Consider the following 18,869-nt stretch of genomic DNA (forward strand, 5'->3'; position numbering starts at 1 on the left):
AAACAGGCTTGAATACAAGCATCAACAGTAAATCAGTATTTATTAGGCATTTTAAAAGAAAAACTGTCCATATTCCAACAAGAGCTCTATTAGATGGTTATTTACATCATTGTAACACGTTGTGGAAAACAAGATGTGTGGAGGATTCTCAGCAAACCATCAAGCATTAGTATTTTTAAATGTAAATGGTCTGAGTCCTGCTACTGTGCTTGTATGGATCATTTGGTTTCCCAGACTAGACTGACTTTATTTTTAGAGTAACATGTGAGACCTTGTGGAGAGCCAGGTGAAGCAGGTGAAGAACGGCACCATTGATGGCTTTCTGTTCCCAGAACAGGATGTGGTGGCTCTTAGAAGAGAGCTTTATGAAGTAATAAACGACTCATAAACTAAGCAACTTTGGGTGCTAAGACATATTGGAAATCTTAAATTTGGACAATATTTGATACGACTACATCCGCCACTTTGTGTGGTCTACACATTTTTTATGCATGTGCTACATGTTTAAATCTTAAATCATGGTGAAAGGGGAAAAAGTAGACATTTATATTTGATTAGTGATTGGTAAATGATACAGAAGCTTCGGAGCTTGTGTCACTCTTCCTGAAGCGGAGTGATTCGGAACGCTGTGTCAAAACACCAGTGTCACGTGACTGATGACGTTCGATTGCTTCAGAATGTTTCGAAGCCGTTCATTGGCTCGGACTTTCAGCGTTTGTGATTGGCTCATGGCGTTCCAACGCATTCTGAGACAGATTTGAGTGGTTTGGTGGCATATCAGCAATATAAGATGCATTATTATGCTGTAAAATTGTTGGGTTGCGAGGAGATAGAGATTTGGAGAGTGAGGGTTAGAGTATTTTGGCAAGTTTCATGGAGAGTACCGCCAATAATACCTCCAAATAAGGTATAATGCCGTTCATAGCATACATTTTATGTTTCCATAATTGAATTGTATTTTTAATTTTTAAATGGCTCTCAAAATTACAATTGCTTGTAGGCTTACAGCAACAACACATCATCTATGCTGAGACACTAGGCATGACAACACTGGAAATCCTGACAGTAAGCTAAATATATACGTATATATTCTGTATATATGTATGTGTGTGTCTATTTATTGTAGATGTGTTGAAACATAATTTTTTTAATTCAGTCATTCATTGTCTTACTGTGTCATAGATATTTGAAAGAACAAATTCTGACCAGAGCCGAGGATCTCTTGAAGTACTAGGTGGCACAAAAGACTTTATATCCCACGCTGTGGAAACTTGCATGTGCATCCCAGCATCATCTGTTCCCTGTGAAAGGATATTTTCCAAAGCTGGGGGGCTGGTCAGCCAGAAGAGGAGCAGACTGAGGCCTGCAACAGCAGAGAAAATGATATTTCTCATTAAAAACCTGTGAAGAGGAAATAATGTCTGCTTCTATGAATAATAATTCCAAATCAAACATACAAGTCCCCAAATGAAAACAGTTACCTTTAAAGGTTTTCCTTAAAAACACTTCACACAAAAACGTTTCTGAATTCAAACACCACGATCATTTGAAAAATAGGAAGGATCTTTAACCCCGTTGGGGGCTTAATTTAAATAAATCTCAGTTTTCAATAAACTCTTAACATAATCTGCATTTATTCTTCAGGTTAATCTGGTCACACAATGAATTTTATTGGTGTCATGGGACTGAAACAGTGCCAGTCGTGCCTCTTTAGAGGCTGCAATAGCTTCAGTTGTCCACCAGATGTCACCATCACTGAAGTCTTGAAAGCTTTGAATGTTGTTCGGCACAGTTGTTAGTGAAGCCTCAGTGCTTCATGAAGCTTCACTTTCCCACCACTATATTTAATTTATTTGACATTGGAGCAGTGCGATGCTAAGCACAGCCTGAGGAACTTTACTCTAAAGGGGATGTGGCGGCTCTTAGAAGAGCCTTTGGTTGGAGGAGGCCAGCAGAGGTCTACTTGGAGCTGGTGTACTTGGTGACGGCCTTGGTGCCCTCAGACACAGCGTGCTTGGCCAGCTCCCCGGGCAGCAGCAGCCTGACAGCGGTCTGGATCTCCCTGGACGTGATGGTGGAGCGCTTGTTGTAGTGAGCCAGGCGAGAGGCCTCGGAAGCGATGCGCTCGAAGATGTCGTTGACGAACGAGTTCATGATGCTCATGGCCTTGGACGAGATGCCGGTGTCGGGGTGCACCTGCTTGAGCACCTTGTACACGTAGATGGCGTAGCTCTCCTTCCTGGTCCTCCGCTTCTTCTTGCCTCCTTTGCCGGCCGTCTTGGTCACGGCTTTCTTGGAGCCCTTCTTGGGCGCGGACTTGGCTGGTTCCGGCATTGTGCTTCTCCACGGTAGCGGAGGGCGGCCACAGAGCCGCTCTTTATACGGGCCTCATGGAAATACCACTGTGTGGTCTCCCTCCTGTGATTGGCCGAGCCGCGAACACGTGACTGGTCACAGCGTCAGCTCCGCCTCCTGCTGTCCACAGCCTGCCTCGACAGGGGACAGATGGAGACAGCTTCCTGTCCTGGCTCCTCTTTATTCAGCCACATCTTTACAAGATTCGGACTGGTGCGCGTGCACGCATATTGTGTGTGTGTGCGCGCGCGCGCTTTCACCCGCGGTAAACACTGTATGTTATTGTATGACATGCGTTTCATGAATCACTGATTAAATAATTTAACGGTAAGTAAAGCAGCAATAAACAAATGCATAAATCTGGTCTTTTGTGAATAGGACAAGTAATTGATGACTTCCTGTTATACCGCATTAATTGCACCAGTAATAAGTTAATGATATGTAGCTCTTTCGGGCTCATTAGCATAAATATTAACATTCAGCGAGTTCACGTTATTCCCGCTTGACGAGTCGCTGCCTCTGAAGCAGGAACTGAGCTCTTTGCAGACGGTGATGGGCTCTTAAAAGAGCCTTTGGGTTGTTGCTATAGCAGCCATTTTAACCTCCGAAGCCGTACAGAGTGCGTCCCTGCCTCTTCAGAGCATAGACCACGTCCATGGCGGTGACGGTCTTCCTCTTGGCGTGCTCGGTGTAGGTGACGGCGTCACGGATCACGTTCTCCAGGAACACCTTCAGCACACCGCGGGTCTCCTCGTAGATCAGCCCAGAGATTCGCTTCACCCCCCCGCGGCGAGCCAGACGGCGGATGGCTGGTTTGGTGATGCCCTGGATGTTATCACGGAGAACCTTCCGGTGCCGCTTGGCGCCTCCTTTACCGAGACCTTTTCCTCCCTTTCCTCTTCCAGACATTCTTGCTGTTGGACTACAGACAGACTGGTTCCAGAGCTGCGCTCGCCTCTTATTTAACACAATTCTGAGGACGTGATTGAAAGCACCCAAGGAGACCGCTTTGGTTCTTTGTGTGCGGGTCCGCCCCCTGCTGGCTGAGACGGGAACTACACGTTACACAAACTGTCGCGTCTTATTAAATAATGTCAACTATTGTGAGATTGTGAACTTCAATAAACACCTGGTGACCGTGTCTTTATGTGAGCCGACTTTTAAACATTTTGATGTGTTTTGCAGCCTCTTATGTTTGCTTCTCTCATGAATAGAAAAGAAGACGGAGCAAAACAGGAGAAGCATGGAGATTGCGGCTTCTACCAAAAGGGGGCGACACATTCCAGTGCAACAAAGGCCGTGTGTGCTGACCTCTGTGAGGGCTTTTCTTTAGGTTTCATGGTCAATACAGCCCGTCAGTCAGCCACTGTTTGTGCTAGTGGTGTTTCTCAGAGACACTGTCATGATAGTGACCAGTAAACCGTTCCTCTATGCCCTTCTGTAGTGTACAACCAGCTCTTAAACTAATAAGTCTGATGTTTGACCATGGTAATTAAGCTTTAACCTCACACTTGCATCCCTATGTACATACAATATAAATGTATACACTTATATTCACATTTGAAACTTAAATACACACATTTATTAGATTCCTGCTTGGAAACCTCATGAGTAGCTCACACATACTATATTAGTGACTTTAATACCTTTACACTTTCACTTGCAGAGATGAGGCAGCCTGATTTAGCCTCACTTTCTGTTTCTAACACACAAAGAAATTCAGTGATAAATGAACGTAGCAGAGACGCGCCACCGTGCGGCTGTGACATCTGCATGGACGCGTCTGGGACTTCTGTGTGGTGAGGCTGAGCCGGTGATTTTAACATCCAGCCCCGCCACTCCCACCACTGCGCCTGCCAACCAGGGGGAGGCCCTGCCGCCACCACCGTCAGTCTGCTCGCGTTCTCCCCACAAAGTGGGTCTCATCGCCATCGCCAGCGGCCGCCTGCTTCAGTCAGACACTAGGTAAGCCTGTCCTCACGAGCTGTTCCTGAAGTTTGTTTCATGTAACAGATGTTTCCTTACTTGAATGGCACAAAGCTTGATGTCTGAGGACAAAACGCTGTTCTTTAATTAGTCACAAAGTTGTGTGTTATAAATACTAGTCCGATTATAGAACACATCAGGATCAATAGAGGTTGAACATCTGTTTTTATCTCTCTTTTTATATTTTGTATGTTGTCTTCCTGGTTGAAAGGATCAAACTATGTTGTTTCTGCTCAAACTAAGTGAATAATGTCATGGAGCAGCAGTCAGTGTTCCGTCGCTACAACAGTCCAGCTGTTGGGTGATGTTGGGGCCACGTGCAGAGCTTGATGTGGCTCCGGACGCACCTGGCGTGTCCACACGGTGGGTCTGCAACCAGTCCTGCCGCTATAAAGAGCAGGAACCACACAGGCGTGGACCTAAAGAGGGAAAACAGAATGTGAATCTGAGCATGGCGACAGGCCATTTTAGGAACGCCGAAGCATTTCCAACATTCTCTGCCCAGATTCCGCAACGCTGAGGAGGTTTAGAACCGTCACCATGTTTCAGGATCCCAGACATCCGAATATTCTGAGCGTATCGTCGTGGAGACCAGGTTGTCTCAGTTGTGAGATATCAGCAGTCTGGTGAACATTATCACCTCAGACCAGAACTAATGTAAATGAATTCAGCAGTCCCAGACAGGTCGTCCCCTCTGACACACTTTTACACCCGTCTTGGCTTCTGAACGTGTGTGTTGCCCTGTTGTAGCCACATTAAACTGATGACACCATTCGTGTAAACACGGTTCTGGTTGTCTCTTATCGACAAGACTTTTGTTCTACCTGCATGTAGTCAGTCCGTCATTACCCCCCTCAGTTCTCTCCTCGTATGCGTCCTACTCTTTGGATTATTGGTCCTTTGTGGGCTCCTAGCTGGGAACCTCGGTGCTCTGTCGGTGTTGTAAACATACTGCACAGAAGAAGCTTGTTGGTCTCAGGTGTGTGACGACAGAAAATTAGCACTAGAAAAGATCTGTTACAAAGAACATGACAAGAGCAGACTTCATCTGTGTCCAAATGTTTAGAAACCCAAATGAATATTAATGAGAGCATCTCTAAATGCTAGTGTTTTTGTCAGCAGGATGTTTTTACTCCTGCTAAATTTTGCACCGGCCTTTTTTCATGGCGGAGAGGTGAGAAGAATTCCTCTGCAGCATCAGTTGGAAGGACGTCGGCGTAGCACCATCCCATAATAGCAAATGAAACGCAGGGAGCTGGGAGGAGAGCTGCGGTTGTGCTATAACCTCCACTTGACTGATCCTCCCCGTCTTTCAAGCCTCTGCCAGCACGCCGCAGCAGGGCTGGCCGTGTTTTTATTTTGGTTTTCCCCCACGCTGTTATTTTCTGCTGCCCGACTTTGTGGTCTGCGGGACTGTGTTTGCACTGTCGAGCAAGAAGCCAGAGTTGGAAACACATGGAAAACATGAACAACAAAGCCTTTCAAGTGAAGACAGGAGGACTTTTACATGACGGACAAATAGTTTATTTGGTGGTTTGGTTTGGGCTGAAGCTAAAGCTAAGGCTAACGTTAGCTCCACTGAATCAGCTGTGACGTTAGCATTAGACCTCTATAATAAGCGGATTTACTGCATATGTGATGTTATCCAGGAGCCAGCAGAAGCTGGACTGCGGTGCACGGTCGAGGAGACGCCATGCTGCTGTGGTTCTTGTCAGGTGTTGTGCTTCTGCTGATCCCCCTAGAGGCCGCGGACGAGGACGACGTCAAAGCAGGTAGCGAGCATGATCTCATCCATATGGAATTTAGCCTTCCACCACCTTCTGTGGCTCACATGCGTTCTCCGAACAGGCTGCAGCACAGTGGTTAACGACCTGGTGTATGTGGTCGATGGCTCCTGGAGCGTCGGCGTGTCAGACTTCGACTCGGCCAAACAGTGGCTGATTAACATCACGAGCCAGTTTGACATCAGTTCAGCCTACACACAGGTAAAATCGACCCCAGCCTGTAGGTGGGCTTTACTGACGCTGTCGTCAACGCTGCCTTTCACCCTTCTGATGAGCACCTATGATGTTCTCCAGCTTCTCTTGCTTTATTTTCACAATCCAGGGAGGCAAATCTCCTCAATTTCTCTCTGCAATAATATCTGCGTTACCCCTGGCAACCTTCAGTGACGCCAACATCCACACTTTGCTTGCTGTCTGGCTGCTGTAGGTGGGTGTGGTCCAGTACAGCGATGCCCCTCGCCTGGAGATCCCGCTGGGGAAACATCAGGGAGAAGGCGATCTCATCCGAGCCATCCGGAGCATCAGCTACCTGGGAGGGAACACGCAGGCAGGATAGCGTTCAGATGTTTACACGCCTGTTGTTTCTGAAAGGCAAATTCTTCCGATTTTCAGCTGTTTTCTCCAAACCACTGTTCACCCTGATATTGGTAGAGGGTTCCAGGAAAGGGAAGGGCCTTCAGAAGCCCAGCAGTAGCAGAGGCTAACAGACCCCAGGGTGTAAAAACCAGGAGAAGTTTGAAGCTGAGCATCACCGGATCCTCTCTGTGTCTGCAGACGGGCAGGGCCATCCGGTTCGCTGTGGACCACGTGTTCCCCTCCACTCAAAGAGCCGGCCAGGTCAAGAACCGCATCGCTGTGGTGTTGACGGACGGCAAATCTCAGGATGATGTGGTCAGTGAGACCTTAGCACAAAGCCGGATGGGGTCACTAAAATGCAACAATCTGAGCCTGATGGAGGTTTCTGCAGGTGGACGCGAGTACGGAGGCACGAGCTGAGGGAATCACAGTGTTTGCTGTCGGAGTGGGCAGCGAGATCACCACCTCCGAGCTGATATCTATCGCTAACAAACCCTCATCTACCTACGTGTTGTATGCCGAAGATTACACCACCATTCACCGCATCCGAGAGTCCATGGGACAGAAGCTCTGTGAAGGTCAGATCTGAACCGTAGCGCGGAAAAATGTTCCTCCGTCAAACTTTCCCACAAAACCGATGGTCTCAGGTGAATGTTGAGGCACCTGCGCAGCAGTCAGACGTTGCTTTATCGGTAATATCGTGCTGGAAAGCTCTGGGATGCGTCTTCTTCTGGGCTGTGACCTTTATGACCCCGTTCCTTTGTAGAGTCCGTGTGTCCAACACGAATCCCAGTGTCCTCTCGTGATGAAAAAGGCTTTGAGCTGATGATCGGCATGAAGCTTCAGCTGAAAGCCAAGAAGATTCCAGGTTCTTTGAGCTCTGAAACTGCGTACGCGTTGTCAGCCACCAGCGACATTACTGAGAACACGAGGTGGGCGTCTGGCTTCCTGTCATCACCCTCACCTGAGCCGCAGACAGGTGACATACGGCCGATGACATACTGCTGTCTGATGTCTCACCAGGGAGATCTTCCCCGAAGGCCTGCCCCCGTCCTACGTGTTTGTAGCCACTCTGAGAATAAAGGCATCTTCTAGTAAACTGACCTTTGACCTGTGGAGGGTGCTGTCCAAAGATAAGGAGATCCAGGCGGCTGTGACCCTAAACGGGAAGGACAAATCCGTGATTTTTGTGGCAACCAGAGCCAGAGACAAGCTGCAGAGAGTCGTCTTTCAAGGATTCCAGGTTTGTTTGTAGATAGAGAGAAATAGAGATCAGGCTGTATAAGTCATGAAGCACACAGGCCCGTTGCCATGGCAACACACATGTATAACACATCCACACGAACTTGTGTTTGTTGGTTTTGAGTTAGTTTTGCTGGGATGATGTTCAAGGGTGTGGACCAAGCAACAATAACACACACACACGCACACACACACACCACACACACACACACACACACACACACACACACACACACACACACACACCGGCTACCTTCTGAATGTGGTGGAAAAATACGCCCCACTTCCTGTTCTTCACAGCCATTCAGGATGAGGAAGTTGGGGTTTAGCTAAAATTAGCAAACCTCCCATAAACGTACAGAAATGTTAAACTGCGCTAATGAAGATGATGTTTCAATTAAAGAGCCAAATACACAGTTTACATGGAGTTGAGCACATTATTATTTATACACTTACTATTTGTCTCAGGACCTTTTTGATGGAAAGTGGCATCAGCTCAAACTCCTGGTGAGGCCACCTCAGCTTTCCAGCTTCCTGGATGATCGGCTCATCCGTGAAGGCTCACTGGACCCAGTGGATCCCATTTACATCAATGGGAAGACGCAGCTGTCCAAGAGGCCAGGAACAGACACCAGCGTCCCTGTGAGTGTCTGGAGCCCGGCCTGGAGCTCCAGTCCTTCAATGGCGGTTTCTGAAAGGGACGTTTCCCACACCCTCTTTTCCAGGTGGACCTTCAGAAGCTGCGTCTGTATTGTGATCCTCTCCAGAGCCAAAGAGAGACGGCCTGTGAGATCTTCTCAGTGGTAAGTTGTCTGCGCTGCCCCCACCAGGCCGACATCTGCTCTGCACCACGGCCTGGAACGAGGATAACCTCTTTTATTTCTCTCTACGCAGGAGGATGACAGGGTACGTTGAGAACACACGACTTTGCTCTTTGTCACGAGCAGCCTGTGGGTGTGTGTGGAGGTCAGTGAGTGTGTGTGTGTGTGTCTCCTCAGTGTCCAGCCAACCGTACAGCCCCAGTAGAAGACTGTGTGGCGGGACCACCGGGGCAGCGAGGCCCTCCTGGGCGCACGGTAGCTCTCACTCACATGCACTTCTTCTTCTATGACATGATGTCACTTCAAACCTTTCAAACCGCCTTTGTACCCAAATGAGGCTGGAGGTCATGTGACGTCCGTCTCTGGTTGAAAAGAGACGAGATGTCCGCAGTCACCCCCCCCATAAAACGTGCATGTGTCTCCACGCACGTGTGCACGGGCGAAACTGACGGCCTCTATTTCTGAATCAAACTAAACTCTTTTGATTTCCTCCAAACTGACCTTGAAAACAAGAACGAAGCTCCAAAATCCAACCAACATCTAACGTGACGCAGACGTTCCGCTGAGTTTCACAGCGCAATAATGAACACGAACTCAGGACCTGTTCTCCGCTTCAACGCAAACCTTTTTCTGTGGTTCAGGGTTTTCGTGGGGAGAGAGGGAGGGAAGGACCCCCGGGACCAGATGGCAAACCTGTAAGTATTCATTCAGATTTTCATCGCCACCCTTTCAAAATAAAGCCGTGAGCACATCGTTGGCCCTCGTTGGGTCCGTCTTTGTTGAAGGGTAAAGATGGACCGGCTGGAGAAGCAGGACCTGTGGGCCCAGCTGGGATGGAGGTCAAACACATCATCCGAACAATCCTCACAAGTCTGAGTGTTTGTTTGTAACATTAAACGTTTCCTCCAATGGACTTCCTCATCGTCTCCAGGGAGAACGTGGTGCAGCGGGACCCAGAGGAGAGCCTGGTTCCAAAGGTGATACGGTGAGTTTCCCTCAACATACGAGCGGCTCTAATCTGCTCTAGTCTAATCTCTAATCTGCTAATGGAACCGGGGACGGCACAGGGACAACCGGGACTACCAGGAGAACCAGGAGCACCAGGACCACCAGGGGCCAGGGTAGGAGGACGGTCACACTGGTTTACTTCCAGCTTTATTGCTTTGCTCTAATGATGAAACATCACGTTAATACCATGTAACGCAGGGCGACTCTGGAGAGGAAGGTGACCCAGGACCTCCAGGACAAGCTGGAGCCACGGTAAGTGTTACTGGAGCTCAGTTGTGAAGCCGTGACACCGGACGGGCAGGAAACCAGTAAGAGCTGGACAGGGACAATGGCACACTGGGATTTTCCAAGAAGAAGACGAGACGGAACAGTAAAGTTGTAAATTATAAAAGTGCTAAATGGCAGAAGGAGAGTAGTCAGACAAGGCATCGGTCTGATGTTCCAGCTCATCCAGACAAGGTTTCCCTGATGAGGAACGAGCGCGGAGCCCGTCTGCTGCTCCACAGGAGCAGATCCAGCACAGACGAAGGCTGATTGTGCTGAATAATGCAGCGGAGCTACATTATTGCGTGCTGCTGCTCGGCGATGGGCCGGCTGGAGGCGGCGCCGGCGTTCATCCCTCTGACTGTCTGATGCTGCTGCTCTTATCTCAGCAGGCGTTTGGAGAGTCCGTTTCCAACGCTGCTGTTTGGGAATTTGACTTTTATGTACAGACTAAAGAATAACTCCTGGTCGGGGCGGCTGCACGGAACCGTGATGTGTGCAGCTGCCGGCCGAGTCCCCGCTGCTTTGATCTCAACTCCTGCGATGTTCCAGAAGCGTTTGTGTGCGAGGCTGAACCAGTTTCTCCTGGCTGGACGTCTCTCTGCTGCGCCAGCTTCTGATCACGAACGGGGTTTGACTGACAGCTGCCTCGGCTCTCCGCCTGCCTGCCTGCAGCGTTAACACGGATCGCTTCATCACGATCAGCTCTCCACCTTTCACGAGGCTCCGTCGGCCCATTTCCAAGCCCTCCTCACACGTCACCTGTGAATCCAGACGTGACTTCCTGTCGCTCGGCATGACGCCACACGAAGGATCCCACTCACCGTTCTTCTCTGATCACCATGCACGGTGATCGATGTTCTTCCCTTTTTCACTCCAGATCACAAATCAGGGTAGATTCAACTTGTCCGTTAAAGAATTCCACCACTACAAAGCGGTGAGAAGTTCCAGGAACTGGACCCCTGGGATGCAGGAACTGCCTTGGTTCTGGTTCAGACCTTATCTTGAAGACATTCCTCCACGTCAAACTGGTCCTGCTAATAGTTACGGGAACAGTTGAGTCAGGGCCAAAGACCATTTGGTTGTTTGGATTCAAAACACAAACAGGAAGCAGACTTCACGAAGGACCCGACCTTCTCTGGTTCTTTCACTGCTCAAAGAACCCTGAACCAGACCCCAGATTCCAGTGGAGCAGCAACACGTGAAAATCCTTCCTGCAAATTCAGGGAAGACTGAGCATCTTAACGACGACCAGGAAAACAGTAAATCTACTGTAAAGACTAATTGGCTGTTATATTATTGTGCTTTGGCTAATTGCTTCCAAACATCTGCTCAGAGAAGCAGCGTTAAAGTAAATGAAGTGAGAAGAATTTATGTGTTTAAGCGTTCTTGACGGGCCCCTTTTTCCACGTTCAACACGCCGCTTTAATCGCTGTGAACTGGACCGTTGATGCTGAACGAGTGTTGGTGGACGTCCTCGTGCTGTCAGAGGCAAACATGAAGTGGTTCTGCTGTGTTTAGGGTGCAGGTGTCACTTCCTCTCCAATATTTGTGAAGAACCAACATTTATTTTGGAGCCGACTGACCATCAGCTGACGGGTTACAGCTACAAACATCAGCTGTGTCCAGTATTTTCTCCGATTTTCCTTCTGAATGTGGATGGGGATTCCTTTAACTAGCTCTGTGCACCTTAAAGCGATGGTTGTCACGGCGACATTTAGCCGGTGTTGGGGAAATGCTGGACGGAGGTTGTGGAACTGACACACGGGTGGCTGAGATGACTTGTGTTGACCTGAAGTTTACTGATATGAGAAGTGACACCAGGACAGCGTAAACAAGGCACAAGGAAGGAAGGAAGGAAGGAAGGAAGGAAGGAAGGAAGGAAGGAAGGAAGGAAGGAAGGAAGGAAGGAAGGAAGGAAGGAAAGACGGACACTGGCTGGTTAGAGAAGGTTTGCAGACGGACAGCCTCTCCTTGACTGGCCCAAAAGAACAAAAACAGAATACCAAGAGCTCAGAAGTTGCTTCAGTAGTAGCACCAGGAGAATAGTATTAGCAGGAGTAGTAGTAGCAATAGCAGCAGTAGCAGCAGTAGCAGCAGCAGCAGCAGTAGTAGTAGCAGCAGCATTAGTAGCAGTAGCAGTAGTAGCAGTAGCAGTAGTAGCAGTAGCATTAGTAGCAGTAGCAGTAGTAGCAGTAGCAGTAGTAGCAGCAGCAGTAGCAGCAGTAGTAGCAGTAGTAGCAGCAGCATTAGTAGCAGTAGCAGTAGTAGCAGCAGCAGCAGCAGCAGCAGCAGTAGCAGCAGCAGCAGCAGTAGCAGCAGCAGCAGCAGTAGCAGCAGCATTAGTAGCAGCAGCAGCAGTAGTAGTAGCAGCAGCAGCATTAGTAGCAGTAGCAGCAGTAGCAGCAGCATTAGCAGCAGTAGCAGTAGTAGCAACAGCATTAGTAGCAGTAGCAGCAGTAGCAGCAGCATTAGTAGCAGTAGCAGCAGTAGCAGCAGCATTAGTAGCAGTAGCATTAGCACAACAACCCTCGCTGATGTTCTCAGGTTGTTTCCATTACAAGACATTCAACGACTTCACAGCCCAGAGAACAAAGTTTACAGACAAGCTCAGATCTTGTGGAGTAATCAGAGCATCAGAATGTTCCCTCCTGGGTTGTGCTCCAGCTGTGGGGGCAGCATGGGGGCAGCATGGGGGCAGCATGGGGGCAGCATAGGGGGCAGCATGGGGGCAGCATGGGGGGCAGCATGGGGCAGCATAGGGGGCAGCATGGGGGCAGCATGGGGGCAGCATAGGGGGCAGCATGGGGGCAGCATGGGGGCAGCATAGGGGGCAGCATGGGGGCAGCATGGGGGGCAGCATGGGGCAGCATGGGGGCAGCATGGGGGCAGCATGGGGGGCAGCATGGGGGCAGCATAGGGGGCAGCATAGGGGGCAGCATGGGGGCAGCATGGGGGCAGCATAGGGGGCAGCATGGGGGCAGCATGGGGGCAGCATAGGGGGCAGCATGGGGGCAGCATGGGGGGCAGCATGGGGCAGCATGGGGGCAGCATGGGGGCAGCATGGAGGCAGCATGGGGGCAGCATGGGGGGCAGCATAGGGGGCAGCATAGGGGGCAGCATGGGGCAGCAGGGGGCAGCATAGGGGGCAGCATGGGGGCAGCATGGGGGCAGCATAGGGGGCAGCATGGGGCAGCATGGGGGGCAGCATGGGGCAGCATGGGGGCAGCATGGGGGCAGCATGGGGGGCAGCATGGGGGCAGCATAGGGGGCAGCATAGGGGGCAGCATGGGGGCAGCATGGGGGCAGCATAGGGGGCAGCATGGGGCAGCATGGGGGCAGCATAGGGGGCAGCATGGGGGTAGCATGGGGGCAGCATGGGGGGCAGCATGGGGCAGCATGGGGGCAGCATGGGGGCAGCATGGGAGGCAGCATGGGGGCAGCATGGGGGCAGCATAGGGGGCAGCATAGGGGGCAGCATGGGGGCAGCATGGGGGGCAGCATGGGGCAGCATGGGGGCAGCATGGGGGCAGCATGGGGGCAGCATGGGAGGCAGCATGGGGGCAGCATGGGGGCAGCATGTGGGCAGCATGGGGCAGCATGGGAGGCAGCATGGGGGAGGCATGGGGGGCAGCATGGGGGTAGCATGGGGGGCAGCATGGGGGGCAGCATAGGGGGCAGCATAGGGGGCAGCATGGGGGTAGCATGGGGGGCAGCATGGGGGCAGCATGGGGGGCAGCATGGGGGGCAGCCCGGCCGTGTGGCCGTGGCCTGAGGTCACATCCTGTCAACCCCAGATCTTTCCTTTCCATCCGTCCGTGACACCATTCAATGGTAATGAGGCCTGAAGTTGGATTCTGTCTGAACACTTCAGTGTGGGCTCTAATTGGAGCCTCTCACACACACACACACACACACCACACACACACACACACACACACACACACACACACACACACACACACACACACAGGGTCATAAAACTCCCCTCAGCAGTAAAAACATTTGGGCTTTGGATGTTTCACACACATTGAAAGTAACTAATTAAAAATTGCCCTCTGCGGTCGTTGCAGGTGGGGCAGGTCTCTTATTATGGGGTGTGTGTCGCTGTGCTGCAGCTGTGTGAGGTTTCCATGTGTCGACTAAAGTTGCCCCTGTAATTACAGCTGAACTGTACCTGAGAGGCAGAAGGAGCTCTCCTGACAGCAGAGGTGTTGGATCACACCAGGTCCTGGTTGGATCCTGGTTCAGGAGGCTGAACCAGGTCCTGGGGCATCAAAGTGATCCCTGAAACCTGGGAGGATTTCGGACTCTTGCTTGTAATTTAGCAGCGAGTTGAGACGCGTCTAAACTAGCAGAGGAAGCTGGTCCTGTTCGAGCCCCAAACCACAGGTTCAGATGTGCAGACCCCCCTCAGAGGAACTCAGCTCTGTAATCTGGAATCAAGTCACCATAAATGTCATCCCTGTTTTTACAGCCTTTTATGAGACGCTAAAAATCATCATCACACAAGTCAAAGAAACACTGAAACATGCAGAAAATGCTGCTTAGTCGGGATTTTATCCCTAAAATGATCCTGACTTGTTGGGTTTTGGCCCTTGGTGCCCAAACTGCAGCACATTTATTTTAAAGTCGAAGAGTCAGAGAGGGTTAACTCAAATCCAGGTAGTGACAGTAATAACTGGGAATAACCTCATAGCTCCAAGATGAGGAGGTGATAAAATGATAACATGAGGAACTTTATGATGAGACTCACGTCATGTACACGGGAGGGAGCTGCACACGGAACCTGAACTTCCTGTTTGTCAGGTTGACGTCAGGCAACTTCCTGAATGTCTCTTTGCTCGCCAGCAGGGGGCGGTGCAGTGTCACAAATGTCCTGTGCACGTTGGCTGAGGTCCACGAGCGCCTGGGCTGCGTGTCCAGAGACGTGCACGAGACATATGTGTGCTGGGGTCTGCTGAGCTGACTGCCTGCAGCATAATGGGGCTGTTTAAGTGGTTTAATGAGTCTGTACGGACACACGGGGCCGGCCCCGGCCCCCAGCCCCGGCCACCGGCCCCCAGCCCCGGCCCCCAGCCCCTGGCCACCGGCCCCCAGCCCCGGCCACGGCCCCCAGCCCCGGCCCCCCATGAATGAATGGATCAGCTAGAGCATGCGGACAGCACAGGTGTATCCGGACCCTCCTGGAACAAATGAAAGCCTGCGGGTCCCACAACCTGTGCCGCGGGGGCCCGGGGGGGCCCGGGATGGGGGGGCCTCTCTTGGTATCACATTGTCTCAGTGCACTTGTTAATCTTTCATGAGCTCCTCCCTGATTCTGCCAGATTAGAGTCAAATATGCAGAGTCCGTCTCTAAAGTCTGAACTGCTGTTTGTCAGGGTGAAATGGGGGATTAGTCCCAGCATGAGACTCTCTCTGCATCTATGTATTTTCAGACATCCAGAGATTTCTCTGGCTGCTTATTGGGCTGGTGCACGTGCCAGCCGTGCACGAGCTCCGCTGCTCTGCCTCTGAATGTGCGCCGAGACACTTCAAAAGGCTGCGGATGCAGCGGAGGCCTCGCTTGTGTGGCGTCCACACTGCAGAGTTCTGCATTTAGAATATTTGGCTTTGAAAATGCCCAACCAGAGCAGGGACGAGCCCAGCCGGACCAGGACGAGCCCAACCGGACCAGGGACGAGCCCAACCGGACCAGGGACGAGCCCAACGGACCAGGGACGAGCCCAACCGGACCAGGGACGAGCCCAGCCGTCCCTCACCTGGATCAGGACCGCTCTGACCCGTCCAGGTGAAGTGGCGTCCCCCCAGGACAACTGCAGAGGCTGAGGCGAAGGTCGTTCAGGGACCCACTCTGGACTTGATTGTCTCTGATGGAATCTCCCGTCTGCAGACATTAGTGGAGCGTCCACACATGCACGCACGCACACACACACACACACACACACACACGCACGCACGCACACGCACGCACACACACACCACACACACACACACACGGGGGACAATCATCTTGCACAAATCTTAACTGGCTGCCACTGTTTGCCTCCGAGCTGCAGATCTGCTTTGAGGACTTCATTCGGCCGTTGCCTAGGCAACGGCACTCTGTCTTTCATGCTGTGTTGATTTGAGGATGTTATTATTTTACAGCAACTGGCATTTTTTAAGCAAAGAACACTGGAGCAGTGTGTTCCTGTCCAGTTCCTGGGGGAACTAGAAGCTGGGCGGCACGTCGCAGATTTACTGTCTCCGCCGTCCCTGAGGTCCAACTGTCCCTCGGGTGGCAGCGTCTCGTCCCATCCACAGGCTGACTGATCCCTGGGCGATCCCTGGGCGATCCCTGGGCGATCCCTGGGCGATCCCTGGGCGGTCCCTGGGCGGTCCCTGGGCGATCCCTGGGCGATCCCTGGGATCCTTCACCACAGCAGCTGCTCGTGGTCCCGCCGCAGACGAAACCATGAAACAGTGGCGGGTCGAGGACACAGACGCTTTACGGGTGTGTTTGTCCAAACGTGGCAGGAGGAGCCGCGGGCAGATCTTTACCACGCACGCTCAGCTCGTCTGTGGACAGAAACGGTCCCTCACGTGTGGTTCATAAACACTCCATATTTATCCTTCTGGTTACCACGAGGTTAGAACCCCTGTGTTTCTGAGCGTACAGAATATTATGGCCTGGTTCTGACGTAGCATAAATTCTCTTGGGACACGTTTTCTCCTTTAGCTCTACTCACTTCTGCCGACTCCTCCTCCCTCAGGCAGACTGGATTATATAAGATTATAATGTGATCATTGTTTGTGTCATCTACAGGGTGAGCAGGGACCTCCTGGAGAAGCAGGACCAAAGGTAACACCTGGCCTGGATGTCAGCTCTTTTTAGTTCTCGAAACCCTTCGGGTTATCTTACTTTTGTTATGTGTTTTAGGGGGACATTGGGCCTCCTGGGCCACCAGGACCACCTGGAGAAATAAAGGTTTGAGTTCTATCAGCACTCAGCATGCTGATATCAGCTCCCTCCGCTTTTCTAAACCCCTTTGAAATGTTATAAAGCAATTCAAAAAACCCTTCTGATCCTTCTGGCTGCTCAGCCAGGGCTTCTGGAGACGACACTGCCAGCTGAGGAACACTCCGATTTCACTGCTTTCCATCTTTGATTCAGCAAAGTTTATCTGTGATACTGCTCACGTCCCCACAATCAGCCTCTAATGGCATCATTAATTTAGCTCAGTGCCATATGAGTCCATTTAGCTTATCTGGGAGTGCCATTAAAGTGGTGAGTGGCTAATTTAGCAGTGGGGTTATGGATGTAGACACAGTGAGGACAACTCCCCGCTGGTAAACATCATTAGAGCAGAACTTTGGGAGGGTGATCCAGGCACAGCTGCTCTGCGGCGATGCTGCCCTCTGGTGGCGGAGCCGCGAACATACAGAAACAGGAAGTCAGCAGGAAGCTGAATTAAGGACAGAAAAATGATCAGAGAAGAGGAGAAAAAGCATCTTCGTGAAATTTAAAACCTGATTCCAGCCTCCAGACAACTGAGCAGCAAGGGTCAGGTCATCTCGGGTCATCTCGGGCCGCTGGTTATAACGGGACGTTTTTTGTGCTTTTAAACCCTTTATTTTGCGTTGGGGAGCAGTTGGACTATTTCGAGCTCCGCTGCCAGGATGCATCTCCTGGAGAAGCTGATACTGGTTTAATTAACTAGATAATGAGATGTTCTGTATCAACAGTGCCTGAAGTGGATCATCCTAAATGATTCACTTGTGTCTACCTCAAGAAGAAGCTGATATTAGCCCAGCAGATAACTGCAGTCACCTGTCTCAGGGCCTTGGTGGATCTCTCTTGCTCTCCCTGTGTGTGTGTGTGTGTGTGTGTGTGTGCGTGTGTGTGTGTGTGTGTGTGTGTGTGCGCGCCTGCCTCCTGACTAAGCCGTCACACACTCTGTCACATTCAGCCCACAGCACAGTGTCTCTCTTTCATCTTATTTTCTCTCTCTTCCTCTACCCCTCTGTCGCATGCACACACTCTTCCTCCTCCCTCTCTCTTCCTCCTCCCTCTCTCTTCCTCCTCCCTCTCTCTCTCCCCCCATAGTTCCCTGTCTCATCTCTCCTTCTTCCAATATCTGTGTCCGTCCAGGGAGTGCAGGGGCCCCAGGGGCCGCCTGGCCGAGATGGTCCCAAGGTCTGTGTGTTGGATGTTATAATTAGCTATTATGCTAATCGCCTGCTGTTCCCAGGCCGCTGGGCTCCGCCGCGTCTCTTCTAAGGCGGCGTCCTCCCTCGTCCGCGTGACCGTCCCGCTGAGAGAACCACGGTCTTCTCAGAGGGTTTTAAAATGATTGGAGTCAAATTGTGATGAAGGCTCTGACTCCAGCCTGGTGGCACTGGGTCGGTGTCGGAGGATCCAGATCCAGAAAGTAGAGTTCTACTCAAAATAGCCAATAAACGTGTTGCTTACCGTCTGTTTAACTGTTGCCGTGCTGAGCTATAATGTTGAGCATGATCATTTAATCTTTATAAAATCTACAATTACATAATGACTCAGGTTATTCATCCCACAGAGGGAAAATGTCTTATTACACCCGTTATTACACAGAATCCCTGAACAAAGAGCAGGGGTTTGGTACCTTGCTCAAGGGCATCAGGCAGCGCTGCCCAACACCTCCTGCTACCAGCCTGCTCTCAGAATCCTGGTCCACAGAGACCAGGACACCGTTCAGATGGAGAACATGGAGAACTTTAATGGAGAACTTCACTCCTCTGGGTGTGTGTGTGTGTGTGTGTGTGTGTGTGTGTGGTGTGTGTGTGTGTGTGTGTGCGTGTGTGTGCGTGTGTG

The 18,869-nt window shown here is 51.0% G+C and overlaps 3 protein-coding genes across 3 annotated transcripts in view; 1 reads left to right on the plus strand and 2 right to left on the minus strand.

The window, feature by feature from the left end:
* Positions 1 to 1,913: 1,913 nt before the first annotated feature.
* LOC130513531 (histone H2B 1/2) lies at positions 1,914 to 2,572 on the minus strand. The gene has a single exon (XM_057012315.1). The coding sequence runs from the start codon at positions 2,332 to 2,334 to the stop codon at positions 1,960 to 1,962; it is 375 nt and encodes a 124-aa protein (XP_056868295.1). The 5' UTR covers positions 2,335 to 2,572; the 3' UTR covers positions 1,914 to 1,959.
* Positions 2,573 to 2,721: 149 nt separating this feature from the next.
* On the minus strand, positions 2,722 to 3,307 carry LOC130513534 (histone H4). The gene has a single exon (XM_057012320.1). The coding sequence runs from the start codon at positions 3,262 to 3,264 to the stop codon at positions 2,953 to 2,955; it is 312 nt and encodes a 103-aa protein (XP_056868300.1). The 5' UTR covers positions 3,265 to 3,307; the 3' UTR covers positions 2,722 to 2,952.
* Positions 3,308 to 4,178: 871 nt separating this feature from the next.
* si:dkey-225n22.4 (collagen alpha-1(XXI) chain) overlaps positions 4,179 to 18,869 on the plus strand; it is a 28,046-nt gene continuing 13,355 nt past the window's right edge. Inside the window, exons 1-19 of the mRNA XM_057012150.1 lie at positions 4,179 to 4,320; positions 5,991 to 6,113; positions 6,190 to 6,326; positions 6,553 to 6,672; positions 6,900 to 7,016; positions 7,093 to 7,279; positions 7,468 to 7,633; positions 7,725 to 7,944; positions 8,412 to 8,585; positions 8,669 to 8,746; positions 8,838 to 8,849; positions 8,942 to 9,019; positions 9,406 to 9,459; positions 9,550 to 9,603; positions 9,696 to 9,749; positions 9,832 to 9,885; positions 9,971 to 10,024; positions 16,845 to 16,880; positions 16,959 to 17,006. Of these exons, the coding sequence (XP_056868130.1) occupies positions 6,035 to 6,113; positions 6,190 to 6,326; positions 6,553 to 6,672; positions 6,900 to 7,016; positions 7,093 to 7,279; positions 7,468 to 7,633; positions 7,725 to 7,944; positions 8,412 to 8,585; positions 8,669 to 8,746; positions 8,838 to 8,849; positions 8,942 to 9,019; positions 9,406 to 9,459; positions 9,550 to 9,603; positions 9,696 to 9,749; positions 9,832 to 9,885; positions 9,971 to 10,024; positions 16,845 to 16,880; positions 16,959 to 17,006 (1,722 nt within the window). The 5' untranslated portion in view covers positions 4,179 to 4,320; positions 5,991 to 6,034. The remainder of the gene's footprint in view (positions 4,321 to 5,990; positions 6,114 to 6,189; positions 6,327 to 6,552; positions 6,673 to 6,899; positions 7,017 to 7,092; positions 7,280 to 7,467; positions 7,634 to 7,724; positions 7,945 to 8,411; positions 8,586 to 8,668; positions 8,747 to 8,837; positions 8,850 to 8,941; positions 9,020 to 9,405; positions 9,460 to 9,549; positions 9,604 to 9,695; positions 9,750 to 9,831; positions 9,886 to 9,970; positions 10,025 to 16,844; positions 16,881 to 16,958; positions 17,007 to 18,869) is intronic.

This window comes from Takifugu flavidus, chromosome 17 (genome assembly GCF_003711565.1).
Source record: "Takifugu flavidus isolate HTHZ2018 chromosome 17, ASM371156v2, whole genome shotgun sequence".
Taxonomy (NCBI): domain Eukaryota; kingdom Metazoa; phylum Chordata; class Actinopteri; order Tetraodontiformes; family Tetraodontidae; genus Takifugu; species Takifugu flavidus.